Source organism: Xyrauchen texanus, chromosome 6 (assembly GCF_025860055.1).
Source record: "Xyrauchen texanus isolate HMW12.3.18 chromosome 6, RBS_HiC_50CHRs, whole genome shotgun sequence".
Lineage (NCBI taxonomy): Eukaryota > Metazoa > Chordata > Actinopteri > Cypriniformes > Catostomidae > Xyrauchen > Xyrauchen texanus.
The window spans coordinates 8,276,139-8,295,200 of record NC_068281.1 but is presented as its reverse complement, the minus strand read 5'-3'; the positions used below and the strand labels follow the sequence as shown (position 1 = coordinate 8,295,200).

The window sequence follows — 19,062 nt, the reverse complement described above, 5'->3', positions numbered from 1 at the left end:
CAGAGCTGAAGTATTCTTCCAAAAATATTTGGTTTGTGTTCTGCAAAAGAAAATAAGTCAGACACATCTGAAACGTCATAAAGGGTTGAGTAAATTATGAGAGAATTTTCATTTTTGGGTGAAGTATCCCTTATGAGAATATTATTTATTATTTATTTATTTAACATTAAAATATATTAAAAATTAACTAATTGTTGATGCTCTATTAACACAACAGGATATGTCTGAATGGCCTTTAAATTGTTCTTTTGTTTTTCCTTGAAATGTTTTAGAAGTTTCGAAAAAAACCTGAACACCTACAAACTCTTGTCTCATCACAAAACTGATGCTGAACTTCCACATGTAAGTCAGTAGTAATGATGGAGAGATACTCAATGGCAACTTACTCTAGCTGTTCTATGGTGTACCGCATGGTGGCTTTGATTTGATCTCTTACTGTGACACAAAAAGTTGAATTTGTTAATTGATTCTTTTGGGGATGAGGATGGAATGGAGAAATGCCATTGCCATGTAGTGTATGTAGTACATGGAATAAATAGAACAGAATAGAATAGAACTAAAGTGTAGAAAATAAATTATATTATGTAATAAAGATGGTCTAATGCTGTGATCACATCAGAAATATCATTATTATGAGATGTCAACTTGAACTGTTCACATCCTCAGAAATAATTTATTTTGTCAGCAACGCTCATCACACCTAAATGGATCCAGGTGCGGAGTAAATAAAATATTTATTCCATCATTTCAACTGTATATTCTCTTGCAAATTAAAATAAAGTGCACCAGGTAGCACTGGCTACAATAAAATTATATTACCAAACAGAGATGTGTGAAGAGGTACCCAACTACCTCTAACTGTTGAAGCTGCTGCCATTTTCATTCTTTTTGCTCGTGTGAGCTTTCATACAATCTAGACTTTCCAACTTGTAATTACAAGTTTGAAGAAGATGTGACATAACCTCAGACATATGATTCACAGACTCATGGATTACTGTGTTTTCTGAGGTTTTACTGTGGTACTCACAAATGCAGCTTAATCCAGGATTTTGTTTTATATGGTTTCTATTGTGTATCAGATTAGACTTTATACTGTTCAGCTTTATTAACATGAATGAATTGTTACTCTGAGCTCAGCTCACTGATTTGGGGAAATATTTTGTGTACAGTATACAGGATTTTTTTTATTGTTTTTTATGATTAACACATTTTTATTGATTCCCAAATAACAGATACAAAAATAAAGCACAACATAAGTGAACAGAATTATCCCATTTAAACCCCCATTAATTCCCCCCTCTTTCCCATAACCTCTTAAGAGCTGTTAATGCTCATCATCCAGACTCTGAATCAATGAGGAAAAATACACTGATGTTTCATGACCCTTTCCAAAGGCTGTGAGCACCATACTGAGTGTCTGCAGCCTTAGGGGGCTGTGTACAACCACCAAAAATAAAAGGTGCAGCTGTAAATACCTGAAAAACTGAGACCTAGAAATCCCAAATTGCTGCGTTATATTTTCAAATTATCTCAAAGCTCAGTTTTCATAAAGGTCATCAAGTGTAGCAACACACCTCGCCATCCATTCTTTATAAGGGGAACTTGTTAATACATAATTTGAGGTTCAGCCATATACTTGAGGAAACATTTAGCTAAGTATCAAAATTGAACATACGGGAAACCTTTGTCCATAGTGAATGTAAGTGTGAAATAATAGGATGCATTTTTACTTCTCTAGGCAATTTAATAGAAAGATTTTGCAATGGTGAGGTTAAGGCAAGGACTGCTTGTTCAATGTCATACCAGGGAGGGGCTCTCTCTGGTGGAAGAGACCAATGTGCCAGGTGTCTGTGATTAAATGCATAGTAATAAAAAATATTTTGGGAGACCTAAACCTCCTTTGTCTGTGTAATTTACTGAAATGTAACCGAGGATGTTTACCAATCCAAACATAAGATATTCTATCAAATTGTTTAAAATAAGAAAGAGGAACATCTAGAGGGAGAGACTGCTGTAGATAACTGAATTTGGAGATACAATACATTTTTTATAACATTGACCATCCCAGTCATAGACAAATGTAGAAAAGACCACCTATCAACATCGCATGAGAGCCTTTTCATTAATGGGTCAAAATTTACTCTAATCTCTAAATCTCTTGAAATAAACAGCCTAAATACCAAATACTTTGCTTGAGCCATTGAAAGACGCCAGTTTGGAAAGCTGTGGTAGGGCAATATGCTGCCAGAGCAAGATGCTATGAAGGCTAGGCATAGATCTTCTAGGGTTGGAGACAAATAATATGTCTTTTGCGTAGAGTAAAAGTTTGTGCACCACACCTGGTGCTACAATACCTGGAAAATCATCCTCTTTTTTTACTGTGGCTGCTAATGTTTCCAGGGCAAGACAGAACAGAAAAGGAGATATTTTATAGACAATAGTTTTACAAGTGCTGTCAAAGTTAATGCATTAATAACACGTTAATGCAAAATTTGTTTAACGCCACAAATGTTTTAATGTTGTTAACGTGGAACATGACCCTTTCAATAAACCATAGCTCGTGAGAAGTGAGTCAATTCCCACAAATGCCAATAATGTCACATGCATTGACTGTTGGGAAAACAGATGGGGGGAGACATTATGCTGATACATGCACTAAGAATTTTATTAATGTAACACAGCAGTAATCATCATCTGGCCCCGGGGCCTTTCCTGTTGGCAAGGCTTTAATTACCTCTACAAGCTCCTCCAAAGTAATATCTTAGTCACGAAAGTATTTTTGATCATTCAACAATTTAGTTCTAATGGCTCAACGAAGCTGCTAATATCCTTATCAAGTCATTTTTATTTGTATAGCTATTTTCACAACACACATCTTTTCAAAGCAGCTTAACAGAAAATCCTGCTTGAACAGAAAATGAAACTATAATATCTATAAAGTCTTAGAGTCATCATTGTGTTATCAGTAGACTAAGACATGGAACTATAAAGATCGAAATAAAATTCTTTAAAGGAGCAATATGTAACATTGACATCAAGCGTTAAAAAAGGGTACTGCAGTCCAAATTAAAAATATTGGAGAGAGTTGTCTCCTCCACCCCCTCCTCCCCAGACTGGAAGCACACATGTTGCCAGATTGAGGACACGCAACAGGAATGAGCAAACTGACTATGGCAAGTGATGAGCCTTACACTAAGTTGATCAGCTAATGTATATGTTTGCAATGTTTTTATTGTTTGCAAATTATAAACCAGCTCATGTGAATTTAGTCATTGTTAGCTAGATGTATTGCTGGCTTACATGGCTGCAGCATGCTGTGTTTGCCTGATAACTTGTTTCAAATCTGGCAACCTGGGGTGTCGATATACTATTTAGAAATGGGCAGTGGGCGGGTTCACACAGGCCAAAACACAAACATAAATTCCAGCCCGGAATGGACATTTCACTGTAGAATATATTGGCTATAGCATTGTTTTCGGAGATTTTATGCTTTAGTACATTAAATATGTTACATATTGCACCTTTAAAGGCCTTATTAATATCTGCAGCAGAAGTAAATATATTGCCTGTCCCCCGACACAAATAAATCTGTCTTGCCCTGAATAACCAAAACTCTACCTTCTGTGACAAAATAGTATTGTACCTCTATTTTAGCTGTTGGATGACATTCGATGCTTCAGCTCTGTTTCAGAACTTTTTATACTCTTTTCCAATTCCATTATTTCCTGTGGTTAATCTTTTTAATGAATGAAGCCCGTCCAGAAACTTGAGCATATCTTGACCTTCCTTTCCCTCTGGGATTCCAACTAAACTAACATTATTACGTTTGCTTCATTATTACATCTGCTTCAATTTTCCAGATACCACACCTGATCCATATCAGTTTTGATGGTCAGCGGGTTAGTCTGCAGCTCTTTTACGGCTGCTGCAGAGACTTGATTTCCTTTTCAGCCTCATCCATTCTTGTGATCAAGGTGGAAATTTCACCTCCATAGATGTGGTCACTCAACATATTTCTGGGAGGCCCTCCATCTCGGTCTAGATTTTCGTTAGTGCTGCATAAATGTTCGCAATATCTTGACCTACATCCCGAGGCGTGCTGTTATTCCCAACCGGACCCCCACCTTCTTGCTCTTGAGAGGCATCAGATGCATGCAACAGTAAATGCTTTTTAATGTCCCCACTGGCTGATGATTTTGAATTCTTTGACATCGTATACTCCCAGCGTAGTTCAACAATCAAAACCAAATCAGTTCTTATCAAGTAATATTGATTGAATGTAGCAAAGTGTAGCTGAGCTCACCACTAGGCTGCTTCCACTCGCATATCATCATGTGACTCCCCAGTATTTTGTTATTTATGTGTTTGAGTGAACTCTCTCCTCTTTTCTCCAGAGTTCGTTTAATGTGGCTGTATTGAATGTTGGAGCTCCTGCAGCTGGCATGAATGCGGCTGTGCGTTCGGCTGTCAGGGTAGGGATCACAGAGGGCCACACCATGTTTGCTGTTAATGATGGATTTGAGGGCTTCTACAAGGGGCAGGTAACACTGCACACATTCTGCTGCAACAATATATAACTGAACTCACATGTAATCTGCATGTAATTCAACATGCAAGTTCATTCTAACTTCAGTAACGTTAAACTTAGTAACCACATTTATGCTCAATAATGTCTATTAATGTTTCATAATCAGTAAACTTGAATACCCGTTACTCTATGCCTTCTTCAATAACAGAGATCTTCCACAGTGGAGATAATACTTAGATTCTAAGGCATAGTTCACTTTTACAGTTATGCTTTTAGATACTTTGTGATTTTTTTATTACTTTCATAGGCATCATCAGATGCAAATTAAAAAAAGAGAAAGAAATGGAGCTCGCTACATTGCAAAAGGCCTGGTGACAATCTGGTTCCCATGGTGTGTGTAACACTGTGTGTACTGCATATATGTGTGTGTGTGTATATGAATTAATACCTTGTCAAATTAGATAAACAGGTATGATTATAGTTTATTCCCTCCCATAATCCTTTGTTGCATTGTGGTCAGTGCCATATTGAACTCAGTGTAGCATCATAGATTATCTTCATGCCGCTTTCATCTTTCAGAAGAGATGTGGTGCTGATGCTGTGGGTCATGGAATTACTTAAGGGATAATTTAACCAAAAAAATAATTCTGTCATCAATTCTGCAAAGATGCTGATAATGTGATGGATTTGCTCTTTTCTTTCTCTCTTCTCAGATAAAAGAAATCAAATGGGGTGATGTTGGGGGCTGGACGGGCCAGGGTGGGTCCCTGCTAGGAACTAAAAGGTGAGATTAGAAATATAACCGGATATGTTCAATAAAGCAGATTTACAGAGATTTTTTGTTTTTTATACATTTACACCTTTTATAGATGTATTCCTTTTAGCATAGTAATAGGGATGCTAATGAATAATCGATGATCGATTATGTCGTTAATAATTTGATAATAAAGCTATCGAGCGTTGATTAATCAATTTCAGCAAAAATGCATTCAATAATCATACCAGCACATAGAGCAAAGTCTGTCTATACAGTAATACACCGCTAGAGGGCTGGCATTGCCCCCCCCCCCTAGATTTTCCATGTGCCCCCCCACGAAACATCTGACATTCCCCTCCTGGTCTGATGAAGAGACAACCACTAGCCCACCTTAAAGATCAAATCGCTGAATATATTAAAAATACACTATACTGAAAATAAATTAAAAAGAAAATACCAATACTCACATTTCTTATTTAAATTATATTTAAACAGTAGGCATAACCATATTGGTGGTGGCCATTTCCTTCTTGTTTTCAAAATTCCAGTGTTGACGTTTTCAAGTTTACATTAGTACGGTTGGTCAGTCAAAAATCAAACTTTATGTAAATAAAGCTTTTAATGAAGAAATCTGCTCACCACTTACAGTTTATTGTAACATTTATTAAAATGTGCAACCCTGTATAAAATTAAGTTTCTAAAATCCTGAAACATCATTTACAGAACTCTTCCAGCAAAACATATTGATAAAATCGCAGAACAAATGAGGATTCACAACATCAATGCTTTACTGGTTATTGGAGGATTTGAGGTATGTACTGTTAATTAATATTTATTATTTACAGTATTATTTTTTTTAGATTTACTCCATTAAAGTTGTAGTTTCACTACAGTACAATAATTTAAATCTAAAATAAGAAGTAAAATAATTAAAATTATTTTTTAAAGAAATGTTTCTATAACAGCTGTGAAGTTTTCCAGTATTTAAATATGGTTTAAAACAGATGTAACTTAGCCTACATGTATATCAGGAATCTACTGAAAATATCTAACTATATTGCAATCAATGTTTCCCTTGCATTACTTTGTTCATTATATCATGCCTTTATATGTCTGTTCTTTTACTACTTCATGGTATTACTGTTTATATTATTTAACATATTAAAAATAGTTATTCACAGGTTAAAACAACAACAACAACAACAACGACAACAACATTTTGCTTTTGGTTATTCCTTAGTTTGCTGTCATACAAGATTCTACAACCAAAATACCAAATTATAACTAAGTGACTTAAAATCAAATTTTTTGGAGTATCTCATTATTATCTTGTTATTATTACAGAAATGTATATATATACATTCATTGTCCTCTTCTCACCTACTCTCATCAAAGTGGGCATGACTCTTTGCCCCACTCCTCTCTTATAATTAACCAACAATTCTGGCCAGTGACCCATAAGACCTTGCTCTGACCACAGGCATATCTGGGGCTGATGGAGCTGGAAGAAGCTCGTTCCAAACATGCAGAGCTTTGTGTTCCCATGGTGATGGTCCCGGCCACTGTGTCCAACAATATTCCTGGCTCAGACCTGAGTATTGGGGCAGACACCGCTCTCAATGCCATCACGGACGTAAGACCTCACACACACTTGTGTCAGAGTGTGTGTATGTGTGGGGTGTTGGGCATGTAAGTTTTTTTTGTCAAGAGAACTGTTGTGTCATTAAGATGCTGTATGCTGATAGGCCAGGGCTGCCGAATGATGACTAACCTCCATCAAAGTGGTAGAGCTATATTTAGTTAAGGTAGAGCTGCATTTAGTAGATGAGGTATAGCTGTAGTTAGTTAAGGTAGAGTTGCATTTGGTAGATGAGGTCAAGAAGTATTTAGTTAGTTAAGATAGAGCTGAATTTTGTAAGCTAAGGTAGTGCTGCTTTTGGTAGAACTGTATTAGGTTATGTTATGTAGAGCTGTATTTGTTTAGGTGAGGTATAGTTGTAGTTGTTAAGGTAGAACTGTATTTGTTTAGGTAAGGTCGAGCTGTATTTGGTTTGATGTAGTAGAGCTGTTTTAGGTTAGTAAAGGTAGATATGTATTAGGTTAGATGTAGTAGAGCTGTTTTTAGTTAGTAAAGGTAGAGCTGTATTTAGTATGTTAAGGTAGAGCTGGATTTGGTTAGTTGAGGTAGAGCTGTATTTGACTAGGTGAGGTAGTGCTGCATTTGGTAGATGATGTATAGCTATAGTTAATTAAGGTAGAGCTGGATTTGGTTAGTTGAGGTAGAGCTGTATTTAGTTTGTTAAGCTAGAGCTATATTTGGTTCGGTGAGGTATATATTTATTTAGTTTGTTATGGTAGAGCTGTATTTGGCTATATAAGGTAATTCTGCATTTGGTAGTTTAGGTAGAGCTGTATTTAGTTAATAGAGGTAAAGCTGTATTTGGTTAGGTAAGGTAGAGCTGTATTTAGTTAATTGAGGTAGAGTTGTATTTACTTAATTGAGGAAGGAAGAGCTGTATTTAATTAATTGAGGTTGAGCTGTGTTAGGTTAGGTAGAGACATATTTTTTAGTGAGGTAGAGCTGTATGTAGTTAACTGAGGTAGAGTCATATTTGGTTAGGTGAGGTAAAGCTGTATTTGGTTAGGTGAGGTAGAGCTCTATTTAATTAATTGAGGTAGAGACATATTTGGTTAGGAGAGGTAGCACTGTATATAGTTAACTGAGGTAGAGCCATATTTGGTTAGGAGAGGTAGCACTGTATATAGTTAACTGAGGTAGAGCCATATTTGGTTAGGTGAGGTAAAGCTGTATTTGGTTAGGTGAGGTAGAGCTCTATTTAGTTAATTGAGGTAGAGACATATTTGGTTAGGTGAGGTAGCACTGTATTTAGTTAATTGAGGTAGAGCTGTTTTTAGATAGGTGAGGTAGAGCTGTATTTAGTTAACTGAGGTAGAGCTGTTTTTAGATAGGTGAGGTAGAGCTGTATTTAGTTAACTGAGGTAGAGGCATATTTGGTTAGGTGAGGTAGAGCTGTATTTAGTTAACTGAGGTAGAGACATATTTGGTTAGGTGAGGTAGAGCTGTATTTAGTTAACTGAGGTAGAGCCATATTTGGTTAGGAGAGGTAGCACTGTATATAGTTAACTGAGGTAGAGCCATATTTGGTTAGGTGAGGTAAAGCTGTATTTGGTTAGGTGAGGTAGAGCTGTATTTAGTTAACTGAGGTAGAGACATATTTGGTTAGGTGAGGTAGAGCTGTATTTAGTTAACTGAGGTAGAGACATATTTGGTTAGGTGAGGTAGAGCTGTATGTAGTTAACTGAGGTAGAGTCATATTTGGTTAGGTGAGGTAGAGCTCTATTTAATTAATTGAGGTAGAGACATATTTGGTTAGGTGAGGTAGAGCTGTATGTAGTTAACTGAGGTAGAGCCATATTTGGTTAGGTGAGGTAGAGCTCTATTTAATTAATTGAGGTAGAGACATATTTGGTTAGGTGAGGTAGAGCTGTATGTAGTTAACTGAGGTAGAGTCATATTTGGTTAGGTGAGGTAGAGCTCTATTTAATTAATTGAGGTAGAGTCATATTTGGTTAGGTGAGGTAGAGCTCTATTTAATTAATTGAGGTAGAGACATATTTGGTTAGGTGAGGTAGAGCTGTATTTAGTTAACTGAGGTAGAGACATATTTGGTTAGGTGAGGTAGAGCTGTATGTAGTTAACTGAGGTAGAGTCATATTTGGTTAGGAGAGGTAGCACTGTATATACTTAACTGAGTTAGAGCCATATTTGGTTAGGTGAGGTAAAGCTGTATTTGGTTAGGTGAGGTAGAGCTCTATTTAGTTAATTGAGGTAGAGACATATTTGGTTAGGTGAGGTAGCACTGTATTTAGTTAATTGAGGTAGAGCTGTTTTTAGATAGGTGAGGTAGCACTGTATTTAGTTAATTGAGGTAGAGCTGTTTTTATATAGGTGAGGTAGAGCTGTATTTAGTTAACTGAGGTAGAGACATATTTGGTTAGGTGAGGTAGAGCTGTATTTAGTTAACTGAGGTAGAGACATATTTGGTTAGGTGAGGTAGAGCTGTATTTAGTTAACTGAGGTAGAGACATATTTGGTTAGGTGAGGTAGAGCTGTATTTAGTTAACTGAGGTAGAGACATATTTGGTTAGGTGAGGTAGAGCTGTATTTAGTTAACTGAGGTAGAGACATATTTGGTTAGGTGAGGTAAAGCTGTATTTGGTTAGGTGAGGTAGAGCTCTATTTAGTTAATTGAGGTAGAGCTGTTTTTAGATAGGTGAGGTAGAGCTGTATTTAGTTAACTGAGTTAGAGACATATTTGGTTAGGTGAGGTAGAGCTGTATTTAGTTAACTGAGGTAGAGACATATTTGGTTAGGTGAGGTAGAGCTGTATTTAGTTAACTGAGGTAGAGACATATTTGGTTAGGTGAGGTAGAGCTGTATTTAGTTAACTGAGGTAGAGACATATTTGGTTAGGTGAGGTAGAGCTGTATTTAGTTAACTGAGGTAGAGACATATTTGGTTAGGTGAGGTAAAGCTGTATTTGGTTAGGTGAGGTAGAGCTCTATTTAGTTAATTGAGGTAGAGCTGTTTTTAGATAGGTGAGGTAGAGCTGTATTTAGTTAACTGAGTTAGAGACATATTTGGTTAGGTGAGGTAGAGCTGTATTTAGTTAACTGAGGTAGAGACATATTTGGTTAGGTGAGGTAGAGCTATTTTTCATAAATTGAAGTAGAGCTGTATTTGGTTAGGTGAGGTAGAGCTGTGATTGGTTAGGTGAGGTAAAGCTACATTTGATTAGTTAAGGTAAAGCTGCATTTGGAAGGTGAGGTAGAGCTGTGTTTGGTGGAAATTAGGTTTGTTGTCATTGCACCCTGACTGTATCAGTGTGTCTTGTGTCAAAGCATGTGATTACACAGCACAACCCGGTCCTCAGTCTTGCTCTTGACTGTATTGCTTTTTATATGTTTTTATCTGTGCTTATTTGTGTTTCTGTTTAATGAATATATGTTATATTTAAGGTCTGGTTCAATACAAAATGTTCATCATCACCATTGCAGTTAGATCCAAATTTGTATTTATTTTTTATTATAATGTTATCTTTAGATCATTCACTTTTATATCTAAAGAATACCTTGAATGATCTTTAACATTTGAGCTCAGCACAGATGCACATGAAATACTGTCCACTAGAATAAATTGAATCATTTGACCAAATTTATGAGGATTATTACAAAAATATTAATATTAATATTTAGATAACACACAATGATTATAAAGTAATTAGTATAAAAATATATGTTGAAACATTTTATGAATTATGGTCTATGAATTCTGTTTAATGGGAACTGAACTCAGTGTTTGACATTAAATAGTCAAACATGGAGTGGTGGTGGTGTAGTGGTCTAAGCACATAACTGGTAATCTGGTAATCAGAAGGACACTGGTTCGAGCCCCACAGCCACCACCATTGTGCACTTAACTCCAGGTTGCTCCAGGGGGATTGTCCCTGTAATAATTGCACTGTAAGTCTCTTTGGATAAAAGTGTCTGCCAAATGCATAAATGTAAATGTAAATAACATCTAACACCACATAATCATTAAATTAGCATGCATTGGTAAAATATAATTTATTTCTGTTTATCTTTTAGCTATGAAATTATCTTACTTGTGAGTTCCAGCAATGACAAATAATTTCATGCTATAGCTTTAAATTACTGATGCCAATGGATACTTTAAAGGAATAGTCCAGATTAGATCAAACTTAATTTATATGGACAGTATTTGTGTCATGCTGTTTGTTGATTTCTGAAAATATATTAACCTCAGACATGAAGTTTTCAGAAAGAAATGCATTTCACAAATGCTGTCCATTTACATTTTGGTTGTCATAAACCCATAATATTCCTTCAGACTTGCATCAAGTTCAATTTAAGTGGAACTTGCTGCATGCTGTTTTGGGCCTGGCCTGATATCTTGTGTGTTTCTTTCTGCATGTGTGTGATGCAGTGTCTGGCTGTGCTTTTGTGTAGTCTGATTGCACAGTTGTGTTTAGACAGTCATGTTATGCCTCTTACAACATTTAGCCAATTGGATGCCATGCCCACATCACAAGTTGGAGCTCCACCTGGTGGTTAACTACATGTTTGACTTGGTCCTCCTGAGGCGCTTTAAAAATGACAGGATGCTCGAGGTTCCTCACATGCCAAACCAAATGTTCAGAAACATCCAATTATTCCATAGTCTTCTATTTTAAAACTCTGTCACCACTTTTCCAAGCAACTCACATCTGCAGTGAATGTAGCTATCCAGGGTGTCTGTTGAAAGTGAGCCGTGGTTCTAATGCATTTGCACTGCTGCAGGCATTTGAAAGTTTTTTCTGCAGCTGGTTGATGCCCATAACAGCTATGAGGAGTTCTGTGTGCCCATGTGCATGCTGTCCGCCACCATCAGTAATAATGTGCTGACACCTAACTCAATGCCATAGTGGAGGTAAGACACGAATTAGACATGAGACATTCATTATTTGTAATATCTTTTGCAGTTTTATTATATAGAGCTAATGGATTTACATTATCATTAAAAGTTCATATTAGATATTGTGCATTATAATTGTATATTATACAAAACTGAAAACGGTATTAAGTTTTTATTTTATGCATACCAGGGAATTGAGTTGAGAATGAGTTTTACATGTCATTTTGTCCATATTTAAAGATCTGACCAGGAGCTATTGATCTTTGATCTTATACACGCTTATAGCATGACCTGAAATTTATTTTAGATGCTGATCTGAAATGATTAACTTCCTTTTTACTGTTTATTATTAAGATGCATGGCAAACATGGCTGATTAGAAAAAAATTAAATCATTATTGTTAGTTGCACAAACTCACAGGAACCACATGCATGTTCTTTGTTGTAGTGACCTTTATTTTGTGTGTGCTCTGCCTTGTTCTTACACTGTGATGTCTGTTTAATATCTGTATAACATGATTAATGTATGAATGCATGTATATGGCAGTGTCAAACCTGCAGCTATACAGAATTCTGAACATCTGACTGTAGCCTATATGCTGTGAGTGTGTGGCCATGAGTGTGATATAGAGACAGTAAATATGTTTTATCTTAAAGCATTAAACTGTGTTTGTTAGACGTGTGATCGTATAAAGCAGTCCGCCAGTGGTACGAAGCGTCGCGTGTTCATCATTGAGACCATGGGCGGGTACTGTGGTTACCTGGCGACTGTGGGGGGGCTGGCGGCCGGAGCTGATGCAGCATATATCCATGAAGAGCCGTTTGACATTCGAGACCTACAGGTGAGGGAGAACGTTTTGATATCTGCATATATTCACTGCAATGTGTTTTCTGATATGTTTCCAAAAAAGTACTTTGTTCATTGAATATTGCTTGACTCCAAACTGAATATAGCTCTGTATCTATACATGTAGATCCATCTCGTGACATATATTCTCTCATACACACCACTAAAATGGCCATGGTATTCATGTTACAATGAAGTATTCCAGAGAGACATGCAATAATTATTTTTTATATATTCAATACTATATATCAAAGTATCTTGATATTACTGTACCATGTCACTGCCACAATATTTTTAGTTTTGTTTATACCAGACAGATGGCAGTGTCTATGCTTTGTATCTTTTTAATTTTGTCCTTGATGTGGATAAAAATTATGAAAGAGCTTTTAAAACCTTTTGACGCTGTTTCAAACGAATAATCCAGACATACACATTTAAACATTTACATACTAGTGGACAATTCAAACATACAGTTGAAGTCAGAAATTTACATACACTTAGGCTCATTCAAACCAATTTTTTTAACCTCTCCACAGATTTAACATTAGCAAACAATAGCTTTGGCAAGTCGTTCAGGACATAAGTTCTTTTTAATTTTTAATGACAAGTAATTTTTCCAACCATTGTTTATAGACAAATAGTTTCACTTTTAATTGACTATCACAATTCCAGTGGGTCTGAAGTTTACATACACTTTAACTGTTCATTTAAGCAGCTTGGAAAATTCCAGAAAATGAAGTCAAGCCTTTAGACAATTAGCCAATTAGCTTCTGATAGGAGGTGTACTGAATTGGAGGTGTACCTGTGGATGTATTTTAAAGCCTACCTTCAAACTCATTGCCTTTGCTTGACATCATGGGAAAATCAAAAGAAATCAGCCAAGACCTCAGAAAAAAAAGTGGACCTCCACAAAACTGGTTCATCTTTGGAAGCAATTTCTAAATGCCTGAAGGTACCACATTCATCTGTACAAACAATTGTACGCAAGTATCAGCACCATGGGACCACAAAGCCATCATACCGCTCAGGAAAGAGACGCATTCTGTCTCCTAGAGATGAACATAGTTTGGTGTGAAAATCAATCTCAGAACAACAGCAAAGGACTTTGTGAAGATGCTGGAAGAAACAGGTAAACAAGTATCTATATCCACAGTAAAATTAGTCCTATATTGACATAACCTGAAAGGCTGCTCAGCAAGGAAGAAGCCAATGCTCCAAAACCGGCATAAAAAATCCAAATTACAGTTTGCAAGTACACGTGGGGACAAAGATCTTACTTTTTGGAGAAATTTCCTCTGGTCTGATGAAACAAAAATGGAACTTTTTGGCCATAATGACCACCATTATGTTTGGAGGAAAAAGGGTGAGGTTTGCAAGCTGAAGAACACCATCCCAACCATGAAGCATGGGGGTGGCAGCATCATGTTGTGGGGGTGCTTTGCTGCAGGAGAGACTGGTGCACTTCACAAAATAGATGGTATCATGTGGAAGGAAAATGATGTGAATATATTGAAGCAAAATCTCAAAACCAGGAAGTTAAAGCTTGGTCGCAAATGGGTCTTCCAAATGGACAATGACCCAAGCATACCTCCAAAGTTGTGGCAAAAGGACTTAAGGACAACAAAGTCAAGGTATTGGAGTGGCCATCACAAAGCCCTGACCTCAATCCGATCCAAGGACTACAAACCTGACTCGGTTACACCAGTTCTGTCTGGAGGAATGGGACAAAATTCCAGCAGCTTATTGTGAGAAGCTTGTGGAAGGCTACCCAAAACGTTTGACCCAAGTTAACAATTTAAAGGCAATGCTACCAAATACTAACGAAGTTTATGAAAACTTCTGACCCTATGGGAATGCGATTAAAAGAAATAAAAGCTGAAATAAATCATTCTCTAACTCAGAACTATTATTCTGACATTTCACATTCTTAAAATAAAGTAGTGATCCTAACTGACCTAAGACAGGGAATATTTTCTACGATTAAATGTCAGGAATTTAAATGTATTTGGCAACTTCTGAATTCAACTTCTGACTTCAACTGTACACAAACCAATGAATTTGACCAAGGAAAGGGCCAAAAGACGAAGTCTGCCCCCTTCTGTCAAACTCAGGCATAACAGTCTACACCACTTCCCCTTCCCCTGTCCTCTGTCTGCTATGTTAAACACAGGGAGGAATATTTAGCAGTGTGTACTATTTAAGGAAAGAGAGAGAGAAAGGGAGAAAGGGAGAGAGAGAGAGAGAGAGAGAGAGAGAGAGAGAGAGAGAGAGAGAGAGCAAGCATCACCTCATGAGTTTTTATGAGTGCCCTATTTTTTCAGTCTAACGTGGAACATTTAACTGAGAAGATGAAGACCAGCATCCAAAGAGGATTAGTGCTCAGGTATGACACACACACACATCTTCTACATACATGTAATGCCTGTAAGTGATCATTTTTGAGTGTAAATATATAATGCCTTATCTATCTATCTATCTATCATCAATCTGTCTGATGAAAATGTATGTTTATGAATTGTGCAGGAATGAGAACAGCAGTGAGAACTACACCACTGACTTTATCTACCAGCTGTACAATGAAGAAGGCAAAGGAGTGTTTGACTGCAGAAAGAATGTCCTGGGACACATGCAGCAGGTACATGCTCGCACGCACGCACACACGCACGCACACACACGCATGCTGGGTTTTTTATAATGTACACATTTTATATTCTATGCCCTATCCCTACCCTAAACCTAACGCTCAAAGAAAACTTTCTACATTTTTACATTTTCAAAAAAAAAAAAATGGTTTAGTATGTTTAAGTGATTTGAATAATGGGGACACTAGAAATGTTTAGAAATGTATAGCTTAATACCCTTGTAATTACAAGTTTGTAAACCTAATAAAAGTCCTTGTAAACCACACAAACCCACACATACAGAGTTGTGATTATTACTACATTCTGCCATATTTTTATGTCCTGTAGGGTGGCACTCCATCCCCGTTTGATAGGAACTTTGGCACCAAGATTGCAGCTAAAGCCATCCAGTGGATCTCAAAGAAGCTCAAAGAGTTTTATCGAGAAGGTAGACAGAAATCACTCCTGTTTTACAGCCTCAAGTGTCAAAAACTTGCAAGCTGAATAAACATTTTCAGTGATAAAACACTTTCTCCTATCCAAGTTAGTTACTTTAAAGTACATTACTTGGGTTTCACATTTAAAAAAAATATTATGTAGAAAAAAAAAAGAAATATTTTTATATGCATGTCTGTTTTGTGTTTCTGTTACGTGGTGTTGAGTATGTGACTTGCATGCAACAATGAAAAAGGAGGAAATACAGGGGCGGTTCTATATCCGGGGCTTAGCTCAGACCTCTGTGGACATATAATGGGCCGTCTTTTGAAATATTGGAATATAATACACTTTAGAATAAAAGTTTAAATACTACATCTGAGAGATGAACTCTATAGTATAATCTATACTTTATATACAGTATAAGTCTTTAAATGTTACAGAAACTAAAAGGTCCCACTAACTTTTCTCTCCGCTTCAGATACGCTTAAAGATCACAAATTGTGTGCTTTTAACTCTATGTATTTTTTCAAAACTAATTCCAGGGTAATATAACACAAAGCAAAATGTTATAAATTTACACTTAATATTTTAAAAAATTATAATATTAAAAAAAAATTGAGATTTACGCTGCTAAATAAGGCAGAAACGCATCATCAGTTTGTGCAATAGGTCTATTAACAGTTTTATTACCAATTATTGATTCATTGGGTTAAGTTAGATAAGAAGATAGCAGGCTGTACATAGGTTAAATAGATGATTATGAAGGAAATATAGTTGCTAGATTTGCCAAAGCTTGCAAGGTTCATGACATCTTGTCTTAATAAATTTTTTGCAAAAAATGCAAATGTCCTAGCAATAGTTAACAAATTCCTCAAGCACAACTGTAGATATAACAGTACATTACGGTACTCTTTGTTTTCAGGGTTATATACTGTATATTAATATTTAGTATGTACTGCATCTGGATGGACCAACTCAACAGAGTTTCCAAAATCTCACCAAAACAGGAATGTTGACCAGACACACGCAGCCTGTCGCGAGCGCTCCTCGTGCATGCGCGCACATACAGTACATGAATGCTGGGAAGCAGCTGTCAACAAGACAGCACATGTGTACTGAATTGAGTGTGTATTTGGTGTTATTGATACAGTAGAAAGACAGGTATCATTATTTGATATGTATTACTTAATATTAAAATATAGGTGGTGGCGTAGTGGGCTAAAGCACATAACTGTTAATCAGAAGGTTGTTGGTTTGATCCACACAGCCACCATCATTGTGTCCTTGAGCAAGGCACTTAACTCCAGGTTGTTCCGAGGGGATTGTCCCTGTAATAAGTGCACTGTAAGTCGCTTTGGATAAAAGTGTCTGCCAAATATATAAATGTTAATGTAAATTATAATATGCTTTATTGTCACTTAATACCAAAGCACTGGAACTTCTGACATCACTACAAGATGATAAAAACACTCGTGGCTCAAGCCTTGGTAGCCCAACCCAGCACCATCCATGAGGAAATTTATCATAAAAAAAAAAAAGGTGTTTAGAAAGTAACGTAAAAGTAGTCTTCTATAGTAATGAAACTACTTTTCCAATTAAATAATCAGTAATCTAATTACAATTTTTAGAGACGTAATTAGACATTTCTATTGGATTACTTTAAGTTTCTTACCCAACACTGCTCTTATCCCAACTTAAAAAGTATTTTATTGCCATTTAAAATTCTCCTCGTCTTTGTGGCGCTGTAAAAATATAGTTTTTTGTTTGGCTCAGATGTTAGCAAATGCCACAACAATTTTCCAGACATAGTTTCCACGTTTAATTGACAATACTTTGTAAACGTTCACAGATTTCTTCACACTACAGACTTTTTGTGACCAAGTTAGTAATTATTTTCTTTTGCTTTTTGTATTCTGCTTTCCTTGGATGGCTCAGCTGATGGTAAATTTTATATATATATAAGTATCTATGGTTTATCGTTGTGGTTGCAATGACTCTTACTAAGTCACTGATTTACTGTGTGCATATTTTGTAGGCCGTGTGTTTGCAAACACTGAGGATTCTGCGTGTTTGTTGGGAATGCGACGCAGGGCTCTGGTCTTTCAGCCAGTGACACAACTCAAGGATGACACAGATTTTGTGTAAGACAACATGCTGATGTACACACATTCCCAAAGCTAATCCTTTTATCTTGGGTCATACAATTATTTTCATAATTAAATGACAACATTTGTTATGTTTTCCCTAAATGTCCTACACAGAGTGAATTCAAATTTAAAAGGGCCCATATTCTACACTAACGTAGCATTTTCTTTTAGATGATAAAATTTGTAATTTAGTTTTAATTTAGTAATTTGGCTTAACCTTTTTCCATTCTCATTCTGCCCCTTCGGCTTTTCATTCTAATAAGGTTGGGTCTGAAAACACCTTTTTTATACCTCTCATTCACACTAGAATGGCATATTTTTTTCTCCAGTGAAAATACAGCATTTTGAAAAAGCTCTCCATTACCGCATAGGTGGAAAACGATAATGTTAGGAAACTGAAAAAGATTTACTGTGGATTTGGCGTTAAAGGTACAGTTCACAAAAATGAAAATTCTCTCATCATTTACTCACCCTTATTCCATTCTAGATTTGTATCACTTTCTTTCTTCTGCTGAACACAAACGAAGATTTTTAGAATATGTCAGCTCTGTAGGTCCATACAATGCAAGTGAATGGTGATCAAAACTTTGAAGGTCCAAAATGAACATAATACATAATGACTTGGGTGGTTGAATCTATATCTTCAGAAGCGATATTAAGTGTTGGTGAGAAATAAAGATTTAAGTCCTTTTTTACTAACAATTTCCACTTTTACCTCTTTTGTTTTTGGCAACCTACTGGAGAGGGAGGTGAATTTAGTGTAAAAAGGACTTAAATATTCATCCATTTCTCACCCACATCTATCATATAATTTCTGAAGACATGGATTTTACCACTGGAGCCTTATGGATTACTTTTATCCTTCCTTTATGCCAGTTTTAAAGTTCTGGTCACCATTCACTTGCATTGTGAGGACATACAGAGCAGAGATATTCTTCTAAAAATCAGTTTGTGTTCAGCAGAAAGCAGTCAATCATACACATCAGGGATGGCATGAAGGTAAGTAAATTATTTCAATTTTGGGTGAAATATCCCTTTAAGCAGGCTGTTTTTGCTGCTGTACCTTTAATATGCATCTATGTAAATGACCTGTTATAATTAGCTAACTTCTGTAAACCAGCAAATCTTAGTCATTCATCAGCCAAGTTGCTAAAAACTGAATAGGCATATAGATGTGGGTGATACGTTAATGCGCTCATGGTTGTGACATCAATACCATCATAATTTAT

The 19,062-nt window shown here is 36.3% G+C and overlaps 1 protein-coding gene across 1 annotated transcript in view; it reads left to right on the top strand.

Moving 5' to 3' along the window:
- LOC127644590 (ATP-dependent 6-phosphofructokinase, platelet type-like) overlaps positions 1–19,062 on the top strand; it is a 30,649-nt gene that overhangs the window by 10,290 nt on the left and 1,297 nt on the right. Inside the window, exons 12-21 of the mRNA XM_052127833.1 lie at positions 273–342; positions 4,395–4,541; positions 5,242–5,312; positions 6,009–6,096; positions 6,766–6,918; positions 12,458–12,622; positions 14,949–15,010; positions 15,151–15,262; positions 15,597–15,696; positions 17,722–17,827. Coding sequence (XP_051983793.1) covers positions 273–342; positions 4,395–4,541; positions 5,242–5,312; positions 6,009–6,096; positions 6,766–6,918; positions 12,458–12,622; positions 14,949–15,010; positions 15,151–15,262; positions 15,597–15,696; positions 17,722–17,827 — 1,074 coding nt within the window. The remainder of the gene's footprint in view (positions 1–272; positions 343–4,394; positions 4,542–5,241; positions 5,313–6,008; positions 6,097–6,765; positions 6,919–12,457; positions 12,623–14,948; positions 15,011–15,150; positions 15,263–15,596; positions 15,697–17,721; positions 17,828–19,062) is intronic.